We start from the raw sequence: 18823 nt of genomic DNA, 5'->3' as shown, positions 1-18823 counted from the left end.
GCATCTCCCTGCACACAACATAAACCCATAGATACACAGTGCTCACATCATATCCTGTGATGGCGATCTGGTGCATAGAATCATTCACTGACTTCAGTAAGTCCAGCATGGCAGTTAGTGCACCTTGCAGCTCAGAGACCCTCTCACAACCTGAGCTGTACTTTAACAATTCCTGTACCATACAAACACACACAAACACAGTCAAACACAACATGATTAAAATGAAAGGGGTATACTAAATATGTGTTCTGAAATCACTGAATGTATTTAGCTCCATATACTGTATTTTCTTTCTTCTTTATATTCTCTGTGATCCTTCCCATCTTATAACTTTTATATTGTATATTTCGTATAATTTGTACATTTTATACATGTCTAGTTTTATTTTTTTGTAACTGCAAATGTGCAGATTTTAAATTTGACATTCTTTTCTTAGTGCCAATTTTCTCTTCTCTTCATCTTATTCCAGAAAAATACTGTATTTCTATCTTCTTATTCTATCTTATCTTTTTTTTTTAGGTCACAAGCAGTTATTTAGGCATTTCATGATAAATAAAGTTTGAATTTGAATTTGAGTGTATGGAGTTTGTGTCCACCTTCAGTAAGAGTTGGTATTTGGTAAGACGCTGAATCGGTTTCAGCAGGTAGGAATCCAGAGCCAGTTTGTGTTCCAGCTTCTTTTGGCACTCCTGAAACACAGAACAACACATCTAAACATGGCCAGGATTTTTAACAACATTTTTTATATATTTTCTTTTTATCACTAGTTTTTGTAAATCCACACTGGGAAACAATGCACCTAAGCAAGTAGAAAATATCTTGACCAGATAAGGACACAAATCCTTCACAGGGCTCGCTTCTTCACACACTACGGGCATTTTGGGAAAGAAATTAGTTTAATCTGCAGGTGTTTAGACTGCGGGAGGAAACCGAGGAGAACATGCAAACACCATGTACAAAACCCTGAGGTAGGAATCAAACCCGGATCCTGGAGGTGCAAGGCAACAGTGCTAACCATTAAGCCACCATGCCGTCTACAGTATAAGCAGATCATTAAGATTTTTTTCCCCCTAGAAATTAATATTTAAAACTAGGGAACTTGTCTGACAATTTAATAAGACAATTTTTAGATTCAAGGTTTAAATATGTCAGAATATCCAAATCAATTCAATTTAGGTAGTATAGCACTTTTAACAATTGTCATTGCCGCAAAGCAGCTTTACACAATCAAAAGAAAATGATAAACATTTGTTTGAAATGTGAAAAATGTATATGAATCAAAATTATTAGATTGTCCCTTGAGAGTAATATCTTTTTTTTTAAATCATAAAAAGTGATAACGTTGTAAACATATAATAGGAAATACTAAATGAATAAGTTTGTTCAAGATATTTTCACTTGCTAAAATGTCTTCTTTTTCTTCAGTGCGTACCACATCAAACAATTCATTATTTAATAGAGAAAAAATAAAATCTTCAAAGCTTTGGGTGAATTAGGAAATTCAAAGCAATCTTGCGTGAAATGTTATAAATAATTAAGAGTTGGCAATCATTGCCTGTCATTAATATGGAATTCAAACAAATTTCAAACACTTGCTCCATAAAACAACAACAACAAAAACAAGTTAGTTTAATACCCGGAAAAAGGCACAGTCAGAAAACTGCTTCCATAAGGACTCAGATCGTGGCTTGTTCTGACAATAGCATTCGTATACCTGGAAGTTCTCTTTCTGAAATAAAATAAACACAGCTCTTATACATTACAGCGCAAAAAACAAACAAAAAAAGAATGATGGATCCATTATAAGGTTACACAGAAATAGGATATCATGAAAGGTTTTTGACGTACTGTTGTCATACTACAGATGTTATGCCATACCCGTTCTAGAAAACATGCTCCCACAGCTTCAGGCGTGTCCAAGCAGCTCTCCAGGTCTTGCAAGAATACTCTGGAGAACACAAGACTATTAATCACACACAGTCATTTTTGGACAAAATTTAATTAAAATTTATCTGTCCCTAAAGGCATGACTGGTTGCTAGGGATATTTATTATCATGCTCTATACAACATCAGTAGTGCCACTGGACATGCTGACACTCATTATAAAGACATGTGTACACAAATTAGCACCACAATCATGAACATATTTAAAATTAGAAACCGGATTTCAACTAATGAGTCAGATTAAAGCGCTTATGTATCTGAATCACACAGTGAGCATAAGCAGCAGTGTGCCAGAACCCCCCATGGCTGCTCTAAACTCCTCCAGCTGTGTTCTCATTGGCTTGCTCAAATCCTTATTCCACCAGCCGCTATTAAGCGATAATTAAGACACTTTAATTGGCAGAACATCTTCTTGCAGGCAAGCAATTTGCCAATCCTGCCCAGCAGAGCTAGATACCCAGCGGGAGAAAACTGGTCTCAAAGGCACCAACAAATGGAGCTGAGCAAACATGATAAGTTGCGTTTGAACGTGTGTATGTGTGTGTGGGGAGGCAGTAAAGGTGTGTGAGAAAATGGGATGCTCCGAGCGACACTTTGTGTGTGCGTGTGCATGTGTGTGTGTGTATGTGTGTTTTCTAACAAGCTGTTTTATCTCATAGGAAACAGGGATTACTTATCATCAATGTGCTAGATTCGTTCACATGCTGCTCATCAAATATAGTATAATAATGTTTTGAAGATGATGTGTGTTTCGGTGTGTGGCCTTGCCTGCTGTGAAAATTGTAGATATCAGGCAAGTTTCCAAACAGTATATCTCTCTTGTTACGCAGGCTAGTGGGAAGCAGAGATGAGAGAGAGGGGTTGTCCATCTCAGCCCTGTAGCCCTGCAACAGGGTTTCAACACAAATAAAGGTGGAAGCTCAGCTCGCTTGCCTTGTCCGTGTTTAGCAAAATCAAAATTTCAGTAAAATAAAAGAGAGCATGTTTATCAGCACTCTTACCAGCAACACAGTCAGAAGCTCTTCTACGTATATTCGCTCTGTCTCAATCAGCTCCCTCATTACGCGACTATAGAAAAATGCATGCAGAGACACACACAAAAATACAATCACACACACACACACACTGAACATTAATATATTTGCTTCTCAATACCCACTGAATGTAAATGTTACAAAAAGAAAAAAGGGACAGCAGATATCTGGTGGATACTAATGATAGGACGTTGAGACATAAAACTAAATATTAACAGAAAAATGACAGATATGTCATTTATACACTACATTTAATCTCTGCTCTTGCTGTTGATTTAGTTTGTTAACCATATATAGTAAGACATTTCAGGAACCTCTAGATAAGCGGTATGCTGGTTAAAAACTAAATTATGTAAAGAATAAATACTACAATAAATGCAAAATCCCAGAATCCTCCTTGCCTGTACAAGCATTTACAATTTTTAATTAAGCAATATCACACAAGTGGGACAGCTGTTGTGCTGGATATCAGCACGGCTGTGAGGCGAGGGCTTAGGCTGATCGAGTGCCAAAAGCATGTGATATCTAAGCACAACGACATGACTTTGAGTGCGATGTTGCTTTTATACAGTAAAACAGTTCCACAAGCACCTTTTATTATCAACAGAATGTGATTAGTTTGCTCATTTAACAGGAGGAACTAACGGACCCCTACTGGTAGAGCTGGTGACCAACAGTTAGTGTAATTAACAGAGTGAAAAGTAGTTTTACATTTTTGCTGAATTTAAAACTACTGTATGTAGCGAACAGTGAGGAGAATACTGTACATTACAGAAGTGCAGGATAGTCCTGTAAATCTCATACGTTTCTCTTTATATTTCCACTCAAACCGCTGTTAAATATCAGTTAGGCTCCAGGGGTTAAATCCCAAATAACATTAAATGGAAAGCTAGTGTACTAGGGTGCAGAATCACATTCACAAACTCACTAAGTAGTGTTCTTGATTAGCGGTTAGAGAGAGATTTGGGATTTAGCCCTGTGCAGTAAGAGTAAAATCTTTCCGTGCCACGGGCAGCTGCCACTCCACATGTCACCGCTACGTGCGCATGGCACTGGCAGCTGCCACTCCACATGTCACCGCTACTTGCGCATGCCACTCCACATGTCACCGCTACGTGCGCATGGCACTGGCAGCTGCCACTCCACATGTCACCGCTACGTGCGCATGCCACTCCACATGTCACCGCTACTTGCGCATGCCACTGCACATGTCACCGCTACGTGCGCATGCCACTGCACATGTCACCGCTACGTGCGCATGCCACTGCACATGTCACCGCTACGTGCGCATGGCACTGGCAGCTGCCACTCCACATGTTACCGCTACGTGCGCATGGCACTCCACATGTTACCGCTACTTGCGCATGCCACTTCACATGTCACCGCTACGTGCGCATGGCACTCCACATGTTACCGCTACGTGAGCATGGCACTGGCAGCTGCCACTCCACATGTTACCGCTACTTGCGCATGCCACTTCACATGTCACCGCTACGTGCCCATGGCACTCGATCTTTCACTGTTATATGCGCATGGCAACCAACCCGGCACGGCCATGCGCGCATTTCACGCGACCCGACACGGCAATAGGAACCTGTCACTCGACATGGTGTCTTCACATATTGGCTGTCATTCGACCTGTCACCGCTACGTGCGACTGTCACTACTTAAAGCTTGGTTTATAGTCGCAGAGGTGCGCGCGGCGAAAATGACTGCGTGGTGGGTCAGTATGCGTGGTGGTGGGCACGGTATCTTTTGTAACTTCCGAGGTTAGCAGAGAATTAGCAGGGATGCGCGTTCAGAGCACTTGTAATTATATAAAAACATCCGTTTTTCTATGTATTTTTGTCGAGATGGGAATTCACACGCATGTTATCTTTGACATTCGTTTATGTCCTTGAGTATTGTTTGTTTTTGGTCACATTTCAATACATAGTTTTATGTAGTTACACCAACTATTTGCAAATCTGCATAACGTTTAAATTGTTTCTGAATACCCCTTTATTTTTAATTATCCCTCACCGATTTGTCTGTTCATACCTTAAGCACTCGTGTTTGATCAAATTTTACAAATTCAGAGGCCTATAGCGACCCCATTTCCTACACCGTTCATTTGTACACTAGTCACTTGATCTGGTATTCTCTGTATGTCACAGCATTCTCTCAAATTACTATTAAACAACCAAAGGAGATTAAGAAAATTAAAATTGTCATTATTATTAAGACTACTGTCAAGGCTAAATTAAGCAATATGTTTCAATCTAAACTGTAATACTATATTGCTTTTAATATATAGTAACTGCAACCTAAAGTGACAGAAATAAAGTGAAAAGAAACACTATATATAATCACACCAATCACTTCCTTTAATAAGACCTCTACAATGTTCCCTATTTACATTTCTATGATAAAAAAATAAATGACACTTACTTAATTTATGCAAACACATGAAAATAAATAATTACTTAATTTTTACATACATTCTTGAATGTCAGTGAAATTATTTAACTTTAACCACTAGGAATTTAAAAAGAAGTTGGGGACAGGGCCTAGAATTTTGTTTTTGTTTTTAAACAGTGGGCCTCCTCCTCTTGCCTTGGTCCAAAATGTATACTGTACTGAGTAAAGTTGTTGTGTGCCTCCATTATCACACAGGACAACATTTCTGGTGATGAATTTCTATTAAAACCATTTTGGGTTTGAACATTTTACCCTTCAAAAAAGAAACAGGACACATGTTCTACTCCATAACAGTGTTTGATTGTAAAGCCATTTCTGCCTGGAATCTGTGAAATCCTTCTGTCTTGTGCAGAATTATGAATGTAACCTTTTTTTTAGGAGACAGTTATGAGCAGTATGCACAGTGCATTTATTGATATTGTTTCATGTCCTGTATCAAAGTTTCTGTATATCTACCTCAGGGGTCAAAACTTCAAGAATGTAGGTCGTGCTTCCCAGGGAAACTCTAGGCAATTGTGTAACTGTGTATATCCTTTTAATGATCCTGTCTGTCTGTATACAGTATATATATATTTATATACAGCAAATTAAACAAACACAAACTTATTCAAAGTATATACATTTGTAGACAAGGCAAATAATATAAATGAATATGAATCTACCTGTTCTTCGTCAAAAAAACAAAACTTTTCATTGCGTTTCATTTTCAACTTTGGAAAAAATGTGGGATTTTTAAATAAAAACATTCTGTTGGATCTTATTGCGCTATTTTCCAAGCCTTTGTGTAAGTTCTGAAATGTTATATACAAACGGGATTCCAAAAAAGTTGGGACACTATACAAATCTTGAATAAAAACTGAATGCAATGATGTGGAGGTGCCAACTTCTAATATTTTATTCAGAATAGAACATAAATCAGGGAACAAAAGTTTAAACTGAGAAAATGTATCATTTTAAGGGAAAAATATGTTGATTCAAAATTCAATGGTGTCAACAAATCCCAAAAAAGTTGGGACAAGTAGCAATAAGAAGCTGGAAAACGTAAATTTGAGCATAACGAGGAGCTGGAAGACCAACTAACACTAATTAGGTCAATTGGCAACATGATTGGGTATAAAAAGAGCTTCTTAGAGTGGCAGTGTCTCTCAGAAGCCAAGATGGGTAGAGGATCACCAATTCCCACAATGTTGCGCAGAAAGATAGTGGAACAATATCAGAAAGGTGTTACCCAGCGAAAAATTGCAAAGACTTTGCAGTTATCATCATCAACTGTGCATAACATTATCCGAAGATTTAGAGAATCTGGAACAATCTCTGTGCGTAAGGGTCAAGGGCGTAAAACCATACTGGATGCCTGTGATCTCCGGGCCCTTAAACGACACTGCACCATAAACAGGAATGCTACTGTAAAGGAAATCACAGAATGGGCTCAGGAATACTTCCAGAAACCATTGTCAGTGAACACAATCCACCGTGCCATCCGCCGTTGCCCGCTGAAACTATACAGTGCAAAGAAGAAGCAATTTCTAAGCAAGATCCACAAGCTCAGGCGTTTTTACTGGGCCTGGGATCATTTAAAATGGAGTGTGGCAAAATGGAAGACTGTTCTGTGGTCAGACGAGTCACGATTCGAAGTTCTTTTTGGAAATCTGGGACGTCATGTCATCCAGACCAAAGAGGACAAGGACAACCCAAGTTGTTATCAACGCTCAGTTCAGAAGCCTGCATCTCTGATGGTATGGGGTTGCATGAGTGCGTGTGGCATGGGCAGCTTGCATGCCTGGAAAGGCATCATCAATGCAAAAAAATATATTCAGGTTCTAGAACAACATATGCTCCCATCCAGACGTCATCTCTTTCAGGGAAGACCCTGCATTTTTCAACAAGATAATGCCAGACCACATTCTGCATCAATCACAACATCATGGCTGCATAGGAGAAGGATCCGGGTACTGAAATGGCCAGTCTGCAGTCCAGATCTTTCACCTATAAAGAACATTTGGCGCATCATAAAGAGGAAGGTGCGACAAAGAAGGCCCAAGACGATTGAACGGTTAGAGGCCTATATTAGACAAGAATGGAAGAGCATTCCTATTTCTAAACTTGAGAAACTGGTCTCCTCGGTCCCCAGATGTCTGAGTGTTGTAAGAAGAAGGGGAGATGCCACACAGTGGTGAAAATGGCCTTGTCCCAACTTTTTTGGGATTTGTTGACCCCATGAAATTTTGAAGCAACATATATTTTTCCCTTAAAATGATACATTTTCTCAGTTTAAACTTTTGTTCCGTGATTTATGTTCTATTCTGAATAAAATATTAGAAGTTGGCACCTCCACATCATTGCATTCAGTTTTTATTCACGATTTGTATAGTGTCCCAACTTTTTTGGCATCCGGTTTGTAGTTACAAACATGAGAAAAACATAGGATGAAGTGGTGGATTATTTCTTAAAAGTTAATATTTGTATATATTAACTTTATATATATTATATAGATATATATATATAGATATAGATATATACAGTATATGTGTGTGTGTGTGTGTAGCAAACCTTTGTACCCCGTTCATAAACCCAATTCCCCAAGCCTCACAAGGCTTAATTAATTAGCCTACTGTGTTGTATTTTTCTTGTCATATGAACATGTATGGATGTATGGATTTATTCTTTAGTGCCAGCCTTTTATGTCTTTATGCAGCCTTTTTGAATCATTGATTGCACGTTCAAGTTTTATTTTAATTTTGCTCAGCATACCAGGGCCGGTTCTAGACCAGAAAATTTGGGGGAGCAGTCAGAAATGTGAAGGGGGCATCATGTGTACACGTCATGATCGAGCACTCTTTTTTCCCCCCTGTGCTTATAGTAACAGTATTGTCTTTGCTGAATTGTGTTGTTAGCTGCGTCCAAAGCCTGAAGAAGTGGATTACACTTTGTCAGGCCTCTACCTTCAGACCTGTCCAACTTGGGTGTCCCACTTGAAGACTAAGCTCCTGCTGGTATAGCTCTTAAGGTCACTGAGGCACGCAAACCCCCTGACCACAATAAGGTGGCAATCCCTCAGGGGGAAACTAAAAACTAAAAATTAAATAAATGAAACAAAATAAAATAAAATATCCTTAATCCAGATTTTATCAATCAACAACATAACATTTATCTTAGCTGGATGGTCTAATTCTCAAAAACGTTTAACCTAAGGTAAGACTTAAGACAGTATAAAATATAACTTACTACTATAGGGGCCAAAATAGAACTTTATTCTATTAAAAGTAAATACATAAATAAATTGTATCATTTAAAAATTACAATTGTAGCTCTACAGCAAAAAAAAATACAAAATAAAATTATACTTTAAATAAAACATTTATAATAAATAAAATAAAAATAAAAAACAATAATAAACTTAAGTAAAATCAACACTGTCATCTGCTGGAGCTTTCCAATGTTTAAAATTTACAAAGGCACACTTCTTGCCTTCTTTCTTGAGGCAAAGTCGTACATGAGCTCTTCATATGATAAAGCCTTTGCTAATTCAGAGTTGATGCTGACAGTTGCCAGACCACTCATGCGCTCTTGTGCCATAGATGAGCGCAAGTACGTTTTGATGAGCTTCATTTAAAAAAGAATCCCTCAGCAGAGGTAACAGTTACAGGGAGCGTCACTGAATCATATTAAGAAATATGCGTTAGTCGTGAAATTATTACCGACATTAAAACACATTATTAACGTCGACAGAATAAAATAATAATATTAATTTTCACAGGATTATGAACGTACCTGAAAGTGTAAACATATAAAAACCCCATCTTTGCTGTTAATAAACAGAGACCTTTCTGACGGACAACGTGTGTGTGTGTTTGACCGAGTCTCTCCTGGCGCCAGAAAAGCTTATCAAAAGCACAGCGGACGGACCGAGCAACTCGCTTCTTCTACTACGCAACTTCAGAAAAACTTTACACACAATGAGTCCCGTAACCGGCTTATACAGCTGTCATGTGACCAACGTATTTAACCGTGAGGAGTCCAGTGGCGTATACAGACGTTAATAGTCGCGTTGAGACCGATGACAGACGGACATATCAGTGGCAGCTACTGTACTGGTAGCGTGCGAGTGACAGCTGCCAGTGCAATGCGCAAGTAGCGGTGGCATGTGGAATGGGAGCTGCCAGAGCCATGCGCGCACAGCGGTGACATGTGGAATAACAGCTGCCAGTGCCATGCGCGCACAGCGGTGATACGTGGAGTGGGAGCTGCCAGTGCCATGCGCGCACAGCGGTGACATGTGGAATAACAGCTGCCAGTGCCATGCGCGCACAGCGGTGACATGTGGAATAACAGCTGCCAGTGACATGCGCGCACAGCGGTGACATGTGGAGTGGCATATGCCCGTGGCACGGAAAGATTTTACTCCCTCTCGCCCTGTGTTCGAAGTTATTTCGCTTTGTAGCTTAGCATAGGCGTAAATAAAACATCACAAACAGTTCAAAGATAAGCACTTAGCACTTATTAAATATACAAAGCGTTGTTTACAATGACATAATGTTATCAGGTGGCTTTTCTTAAATAAAGTGCTTCTGTAACTGGTTTTGAATTTGCGTTTTAGACACCAGCAGCTCTCTAGCTCTTGCAGATTGTACTGATCATCACAGTGCTGTTACCATATACAGTATTATCATCCACTTGTGGAAAGCCACTCAGATTGCTAAATCAGAACTAGTGATGGGAAGTTTGAATCGTTTTAGTGACTCGGTTCTTTAAAATGAACGAATCTTTTTTTGAGTCATTTAGTTCATTTCGTTCTTTTGATCAGAAAGACAATAAAATGTTGCATTTTCAATAAAAACACCCTAATACATCTTCACAAATTTTGGCTATAGTTCCAGTTATGATAATATTACAATGCAGCTAAGCACATATTATAATAAACAGAATGAGTAGCTCACCTCTCTTATATCTTCTAGTCTGAGTCAGTCGTTCGTTTAAATCTATTGCACCGCATAGCGTCTATGGGTGTCACGTGACAAAAAGAACGAACGACTCGGAGTAGAAGAGTCATTGAGAAACAGTCGCTCAATTCTGTTTCCTGTACATAACCTACAGAGGATTTGAACGTGCGTGCCCAGTAGAAAATGAACCAATCACTCTGCGAGACTACTCGTTCTTCTGAGTCACACTAAAGATTAGTTCGAAAAGAACGAATCGTTCAGGAACGACCCATCACTAGTCAAAACTCTCTGATTTATAATTGTACACAGCATGCATGCAGCTGTGGTTAGTCACATTTAATGCTGGTAAAGTTGTCAATGATAGGAGATCATAGCGGGTCAACCAATAAATCCCTCTTACTTAAAATAAATAACAGGAGAAAAATGGAGCATGTGATATTACCATAAAACTATCCGCACTGCATATCCAGAAGAATTTTTGAAGCCTTGCGAGCTTCCTTCCATAAATCTTAAACGTGTTTTTACAGAAAGATGTATCAAATCAGATCTTTGTTAAAAATCAGGAATGAATTATATGGAGCACCTGCCATACAAGTCATTATTCAAGCAAACAGTTTTGTGGATTTATCATAAAAAGTCAGGGTTTTTTTTTTTTCTCTCAAAAGGAGAAAAAGTAAGTGTACTCACTGTTTAAGTAGGTCTGCTCCCTCCTCGCCATCCAAAACATAGGACAGAGAGTTACGGTTCTGATAGTCGTGCAACACCTCAATCTGACACACACACACACACACACACACACACACAGAAGAAGGGAAAAAAACATCCGATCATACACACACCCACGTCACATGTGTAATAATAATCTGTAGAAGTTAATAATGGTACTGAAATGGTACTTCAGTCTGACTCTGTTACCTTTCTAGAGTTTGGGCTTTTCCGTGTTGCTCTTTTGCCTGAGAAGTCAAAGGTGAATTTTATGCTTGAATTTAGATCTGTGGGGAGGGAAATCAAGTTTCAGATACAGTATGTAAAGCCATTTAAGAAGCAACACTATCCTGCTAATACTACAAAAGTTATACTATCATTGTATTTTTACATGTACAGTGGTGTTAAGAATAGCAGTGTGTTGAACAAAGTAAGTAAAGCTCCATATCCATATATAGGCCTGTTGCGATAGTCGATAAATCGATTAATCGCACGATAAAAAAAATGACCTCGATAATTTTTCCGGCTGCGATAATTTCATTTGCATACTTGTTTGTTATCCGCGACTAAACGACTGAATGACAACTCTCGTTTCCTTAGCGTAGGAGAAGCGAACCCTCTTGTTAGTTGCATCGTCTTTTGTGTGGGGAGGCGGAGCTTGTCAGTCACATGGACTTTGTGTGAGAAGGCGGGAGTGCTTGAGGCGACTGCAGAGAAGAGCAAAAAGACGAGACGCAAGTTGTGACATGGAATTGGTTTCAAAGCGAAACGCGACAGCTGCCGTGTGGGAACACTTCGGATTCAAACCGAATGACCGTGGAGAACCACTTAATCTGAGCGAGCCTGGATGTCGCATTTGTTTCAAAACAGTATCGACTAAAACCGGTAACACAACAAACATGCACCTTAAACACAATCATCTGTTGCAGTTTTTCCAGATTGGAAAAAAAAGGTACAACAGACGGGCCGTCTTCGTCTTCCCGACAGTGCACCATAACTGGGGCATTTAGTCGACAAAGTAAGTACAAACAGGACAGTGCAAAATGGTGTGCACTCACCGACAGTGTAGTTCGCTTGATTGCTAAAGAGATGCTGCCCTTTAGTGTCGTCGAAAAGCCGGCTAATCTCCCCCAACACAGTCTAATACTGGTGAGTGGTGTTTAATTCACAGATAAAATATTTATATAATATGCTCATTTCGGTTCATTTTACCGACCGACAACCGCCGCTTGTTATCCGATTTTTATCCGTTAATATTATAAGATTATAGTATTAAATTGTCATTAAGTAAAAAATTTAATTGACACGTGTCTGTGATCCGTTAAAAATAAAAATCACGGGTTTATTTTAACGAGCAAACGAAACATGCAGAACAGATCAACAACAGAAGTTACAGAACCTGGATTCACATAAAATTCACGCACCTGCAGCATTTCTGATAGTGACAACAGAAAAAAACAATAAAATAATATAAATAAAAACATAAGATAAATAATATTACAATAAATATATTTAATTAACCTAAATAATTAACAAATTATGATGACAAATAGAAAACACTGAATCAATTTGAAGCTTTGAAAAAAAAAAACGGCATTTTTTTCATCAAATAAAAATAGCAGACCTTAATCCACAGCTTGGATTATATATATATATATATATATATATATATATATATATAAAACCATTTTTCAAAAGTTTTTTGCATATGGCTTGAGGCTTTTTGTTTGTTTGTTTGTTTACAAAGGTCCTAACAGGCAGTTTTGCCTGTTATGAAATGCATGTTGAGCCTTGCATATGGAATGCATTTTTTGAAGTGCAATTTTGTTTACGTGCATTTTGTTTTATGTGGATTATTATGCCATTATTATTATTCTAAATGAAAATGGTCTCAGATCGACAATATTATCGTTTATCGCGATAATTTCTTAGACAGTTTATCGTCCAGCAAAATTTGTTATCGTGACAGGCCTATCCATATAATAACTTTTTATTTAAATCACATAAATGCCTTGGACATTCTATTCTGAATCACAACATGAAGACAAATGTGCTAAATGTATTATTAGTTTAATGTAAGTGAAGAAAAACAAATATTAGCCTGTTAAAAAAAATAGCAGTTTCATCACTCATCTTTATAAAGTGATGAATTTATTGTTTAAACAAAAATGCTTAAAGTTGAATCTTTCTTGTGCATATTTAAACTAATATTTAGTTGTATAACCATGGTTTATGAGAACTGCTTCACATCTGTGACAATTGTACTACGTGCCACAATTCCTCTGCATTTCTTGGTTTTGCCTCAGAAACAGCATTTTTATTGTCAGGCCACAAGTTTTCTATTGGATTAAGGATAACTCCATAACGTCAATCTTGTTGGTCTGGAATCAAGATGCTGCTCGCTTACTGGCGTATTCGGGGCCATTCTTATCTTAACCCCTTATTTCAAGGGCATTTCCTCTTCGGCATATGGCAACATGACCTCTTTAAGAATTTTGATGTACTTAAATTGATCCATGATCCCTAAAATGTGATAAATAGGCCCAACACCATAGTACAAGAAGCATCCCCATATCATGATGCTTGTGCCTCTATGCTTTACTGTCTTCAAAGTGTACTGTGGCTTGAATTCAGTGTTTGGGGGTCGCCTCACAAACTGTCTGCGGCATCTAGACCCAAAAAGAACAATCTTGCTTTTATCAGTCTACAAAATATTGCACCATTTCTCTTTAGGCCAGTCAATGGGTTCTTTGGCGAACTGTAACCTCTTCAGCATATGTCTTTTTTCCAACAATGGGACTTTGCGGGGACTTCTTGCTTGGCTTTACATAGCCGTCTTCTAGTAGTAACAGTACTAACAGGTAACTTTAAATGAATGACTAAAAATGATTTGCTATCATTTTAGCAGAGAAGCCTTTCTTTTTTTGCACTTCTTTTATGTTTTCCCATCCTTAATAAACTTTTTAATCAGAATAGATTTTTTTTTTCAATCTGAACAATGTCTGGACAACCCATTTTACTCTAATTTTCAGAGAGAAAGGACAACCGTTTCTGCATTTATACTTAAATAAGGGGAACTTGTTTGACACCTGATTTTTACAGAATAATTTACCTCTCTGGTTGAACTCCACAATGCTATTTTTTTGAACAGGCTAATATTTGTTTTTCTTCACTTACATTTAACTAATAAAACATTTAGCACATTTTTCTTCATGTTGTGAATCAGAATAGAATAGAAAGTTATTATATAGATATAGAGCTTTATTTACTTTTTTCACCACACTGCTGTTATTTTGAACACCACTGTATAAATAACATGACCTACAGAATTGTGAGTATGACATTAAGAGCAATGCTTCTATACCGAACACAAATAGTAAGCAGATACTCGTGGGTGTGAAAGATCACTAAAAAGAAGCTTTTTTAAGTTGCCTTTTGGTTCTCCTTTCAATATGGGTTTTTTCTAGATGCCTGGAACAAGCAGATGTAAACCTGCTGTGATTCGACTTAGCAGGGGTCAGTATCTGCTCCTGAGTTTACTGTATGTCTGATTGGGTAGAACCCAGTCTACTGGCTCTGTGTGTATTGCAGTTTTTTTCTCAGTTTTGCAAATGTTAAGATGCTTCAGAGCATTTCTTGAATAATCTTAACATTTTCAAAACTTTAGGTGCATTTATAAAAAAATTAAAATAATAATAATAATAAATAAAGATGAAGAGGACAACACAATGTTTCACCTGCAAAAGCCTATAACTTGCCCAAAAACCCTTAGGTTATCTCTGACAAGTAAATATTAAGTTCTTATGTTGTTGTTTATGAACGAGATTTGATGACAGTAATGGAAAATTAATTGAGATTGTATGTAATATGTCAATTTAAATAGTAAGGTTACACATTAGCGTATGTAGAAGACTGATTGTAGAAAAGAAATTGAATAGGATTTACTTTTATGCTTTTTACTGATTGTACTGTAATTTGTTGACAGACCATGTCACTGCAACACAGAATAAACTGTTTTTTTTTCAGCAGTGGATAAAATAAAGAAAAGATACCATATAGTTTCTTTTCGTAAGTCTAGTTAGAAGGTGTAATATCAGTGTACCATGTTTGGGGGAAAAGACTGGAGACTTAGAACGCGGTGGGTTCTCTGGTCGAGGTGCTACCAGCTGTACTGGCCGCACATGTTTGTCTGCTAATTTCTTCAGGCAAGTCTGTCTAGTCTGGAATAGATTCTGTACAGAGGCATACTTCTCAAATGTCTTCTCTATATGGGTCTGGAAGCAAACGGACACAGAACACATTTATATCAGCCACTTTGCGTGCTAAAAACCATTAAGGCAAACATAGAAAATGATATATTTTGCTTTAAATCATGCATAAATGTCACTTATGTATTTGCATAAACTGTAAAAAATTATAAATAAATCAGAAATTTATAAGGTAAGATTTACTTGTAACTGAGGAGTGAGAACTCCTTCATATTCCATAAAGAGCAAGTCTGTCCCAGCATTAAGGAGTGCTGGCGCCCCCTCCTGGAACTTTTCTAAATCACTCAGAGCTGCCTGAGCACCTTCTTTAGAGTGAAATTTTTCTAACTGCTGATTGGCCAAGAGGTATGTGCCATCCTCACACCACTTCTGGGCCTGCATACAAGAAGCACAGACACATAGTTCATATATGGATTTGAAATAGGAATCTGTAATTTCCGAATCTTTACGCAAGCTAATTTCTGAGTGAGGAACAGAAAGAGAGGATGTTAATCTCACCTCCTGTAGATGTTGCAGTAAGGCCTGCACTTGTATGAGTGTTTTGCATTTAGCACTGATGGCAGAGTTCAGTGTGTCACAGTGGTGTCGGAGTTCATTACAGCGCTGTACAATCAAAGGCGAGGCATAATGATGACCAGCAGCCAACTGGTGTCCATGCAATATCATCACCTGGGCCCGAGTCATTTCATCCTGACAGAAAGAGACAAAAAAAAGTCAGATAAATATATATGTTTCCCTAAAACTGGTAAAGTCTGTCTAGAATGGCTTTGCATGCTGTAGCTTTACAGTTAACTGTACCATCACTGAAAGTAAGAAGCCCAAACCTGTTCCAGCATAAAAGTGCTGCCGTGCACAAAGCTCCCTGAAGACATGATTTACATGATTTAAAAAAAAAAAAAAAAAAACAAGGGGCCCCCAGAGAATTTTGGACTGAACTGGAACACTGCACACCAGGCCTTCTCACCTGACTTTAGTGTCTGACTTCACTTATGCTCTATAGGCTGAATAAGCTCAAAACCCCCCAGTCAGGAGGTTATTCTAGTTTGTAACAGCAAAAGAGAGGGAAATGACTATTGGGCTGTTCCAGAAGCATATAAGGATCCGCAAATATTTGGCCATATAGTAAACAAGTGCATACAGTATAAGCCATTATAAAAATACAAGCTCCTTTCAGAATGCCCTTCTTTCTTCTTTCATGTTGGCTTCATCTTCAAACTAGCACTGGGGTCACTTTTTTTTCCTTTTAAAATCACAAAAATAATCTTAGTAGCTCAGACGAATAATGCCTATATTCAGGTATTGGCGCACAAGATTACAATGCCTGAAATCACTTCTAGGATATGGATTTCCAATTGAAAAAAATTTATTATACACAGGTGATAAAAATAGGGCTTTTAAAAGATTAGGTTTTATCAGGGTGATCTGGCAACCCAGACTGCAATCAAATCCAAACCTTATTTAGAAGATGCTGTTCTGACCTCATATGTTATACAATACATCACTTAATTTACCATCCAATCTCCCAAGCATGGCAATATCACATACATACTATGATCTTTCTGTCACTACCATGGGTATATCTGAGTGAAACCTCGAGGAACATTGACACAAAAGTCACCCACTTTGTATGATGAATATTGTTTCTTTAATAGATTTATAATGTTATGTATCACACCTAAAAAAAGAGGGCAAATAAAGGGCAAACAGATCTTTGTCTGTCTCTTTATGGAAATCCTTAAACGGTCTGTGTAGAACAAAATGTTTAAGTAAGACACTGTTTTAAAGGTACATTTAGGCTACCTGGGTTCTTTTCTCCAGAATATCCAACTCTTTGATGATCTGCTCTGTCTGAGCCAGTGTTTCTCCTGTGACAACAAGCTTCCTCTCCTGAGCGCTCAACTTCTCCAAGGAACTCTCCATCTGTGAGAGACAATACAGATCTAATATAGACATCCAGTGCCTAATATAGACTTTCTGGCTCTCTTTGCATTGTTCTTGTGCTCAGAAAACCAGCCTACCTCTTGAAAGCTGTGCTCATATCTTAGCAACTGCAGGTATTGCTGAAGTTTGAGGTGGTGCTTGTCAAAAAAATCATCAAAAGCCATCTCCATCTCTCTGAGCTGGGCGAGCAGCCTGGAACAGCATGCAAAACCATGACAAGAAGTTCTATATTTTTTCCTAATAGTATATTACAGTGGAGGCCAACACCTAGGGAAAATATATATTTAGTCTTACTATTTCACACCTCAGCACATTTCATGCGACCATACATTTCTTGTGGTGAGTGAATTTAAGTATCTACTTTGTTCACCTAACACAGGGGTGTAAATCTGGATCCAGAAAGGGCCAGTGTGGGTGCACACTTTCATTCCAGGCAAGCAGAAGCCAAACCCACAGAAGCCGATTCTGGAGTCCGATTGGCACCTGTAGAGTCCGGGTTCGAGTCCCGCCTCAGTGTGCATGGAGTTTGCATGTTTTCCTCATGCTTGCTGGGTTTCCTCCAACATAAGAATTATCTTATTGCCCTTCCCAAATTGCCTGTAGAGTGTGTATATGTGTGTGTGTGTGTGTGTGTGTGTGTGTGTGTGTGTGTGTGTGTGTGTGTGTGCGCCTTGCAATGGATTGCCACCCTGTATGTCTTCTGGGATAGGCTTCAGGCCGCCCATGACCCTGTGTACAGGATAAAGTGGTATAGACGATGACAAAGAACAATTACTTAGGAGTAGTTATTTCTTTCAGCTTTTATTCACTCAGAATTTCACTATGTTATAAGTTTATCGTAAAGTTTAGAAACTTTCTTAACCGTTTAAAGGATTCCAGAAATTGATGTACTAACTTTTAAAAGCTTGTCATATAGGTAATGGGGCACCTGTAGTTTTAAAATGTTTAAATAAAAATTTCACAAGCTAATTTCCTTAAATGGCACAAATTATACCAGCAACTAAAGCATTGTTACACCAAATATTAATATTGTTTCACTAATCACTGTTAGCCAATAGCAGGAATCACCAGGGAACACCCGACACAATACCATGAGGCATATTAGATTTGTATTATGACTGTGTCATGATTATATAAATATCCCATTTAATATTTTATTTTATTTTTTATTTTTTCCAGATTTGGTCACAATTCTAAACTTTGCTAAAACTCACCCACTACTTAGTATGCCACCTGCAGGATCATAAAGGAATGGCAACATTTACCACATCAAAAGAAAACATATATATATATAAATGTTTTTTTAAATTAATTAATTAAATTCTTTTAAAATCAATTTTAGAGACAGCGTGCCAACACACGAATTGCTCCACAAGGAAAATGCGATACATACTGTAACTGAATCAATGTGTCCCCACCTTTACTACTCTTTATAGTATTTTTAATAAATAATTAATTGCACCACTTCTGAAGACATCCCTGCTCTACAGCAGTCACGTGTACAGTACTGTAGCTACTATGTTTTACTGA

At 38.0% G+C, this 18823-nt stretch overlaps 1 protein-coding gene across 1 annotated transcript in view; it reads right to left on the bottom strand.

The window, feature by feature from the left end:
• mcf2a (MCF.2 cell line derived transforming sequence a) overlaps window positions 1–18823 on the bottom strand; it is a 40149-nt gene that overhangs the window by 8291 nt on the left and 13035 nt on the right. The window contains exons 9-21 of the mRNA XM_053505770.1: window positions 17371–17485; window positions 17153–17272; window positions 15851–16042; window positions 15536–15727; window positions 15187–15358; window positions 11295–11371; window positions 11067–11149; window positions 2947–3013; window positions 2714–2829; window positions 1879–1948; window positions 1637–1729; window positions 597–689; window positions 47–172 (exon numbers count right to left, since the gene is read on the bottom strand). Of these exons, the coding sequence (XP_053361745.1) occupies window positions 47–172; window positions 597–689; window positions 1637–1729; window positions 1879–1948; window positions 2714–2829; window positions 2947–3013; window positions 11067–11149; window positions 11295–11371; window positions 15187–15358; window positions 15536–15727; window positions 15851–16042; window positions 17153–17272; window positions 17371–17485 (1516 nt within the window). The remainder of the gene's footprint in view (window positions 1–46; window positions 173–596; window positions 690–1636; window positions 1730–1878; window positions 1949–2713; window positions 2830–2946; window positions 3014–11066; window positions 11150–11294; window positions 11372–15186; window positions 15359–15535; window positions 15728–15850; window positions 16043–17152; window positions 17273–17370; window positions 17486–18823) is intronic.

The sequence above is a fragment of the Clarias gariepinus genome, chromosome 10, assembly GCF_024256425.1.
Source record: "Clarias gariepinus isolate MV-2021 ecotype Netherlands chromosome 10, CGAR_prim_01v2, whole genome shotgun sequence".
In the NCBI taxonomy this organism is placed as follows: Eukaryota; Metazoa; Chordata; class Actinopteri; order Siluriformes; family Clariidae; genus Clarias; species Clarias gariepinus.
Note: the sequence above shows the minus strand (reverse complement) of the source record. Positions and strands in the feature narration are given on the sequence as shown.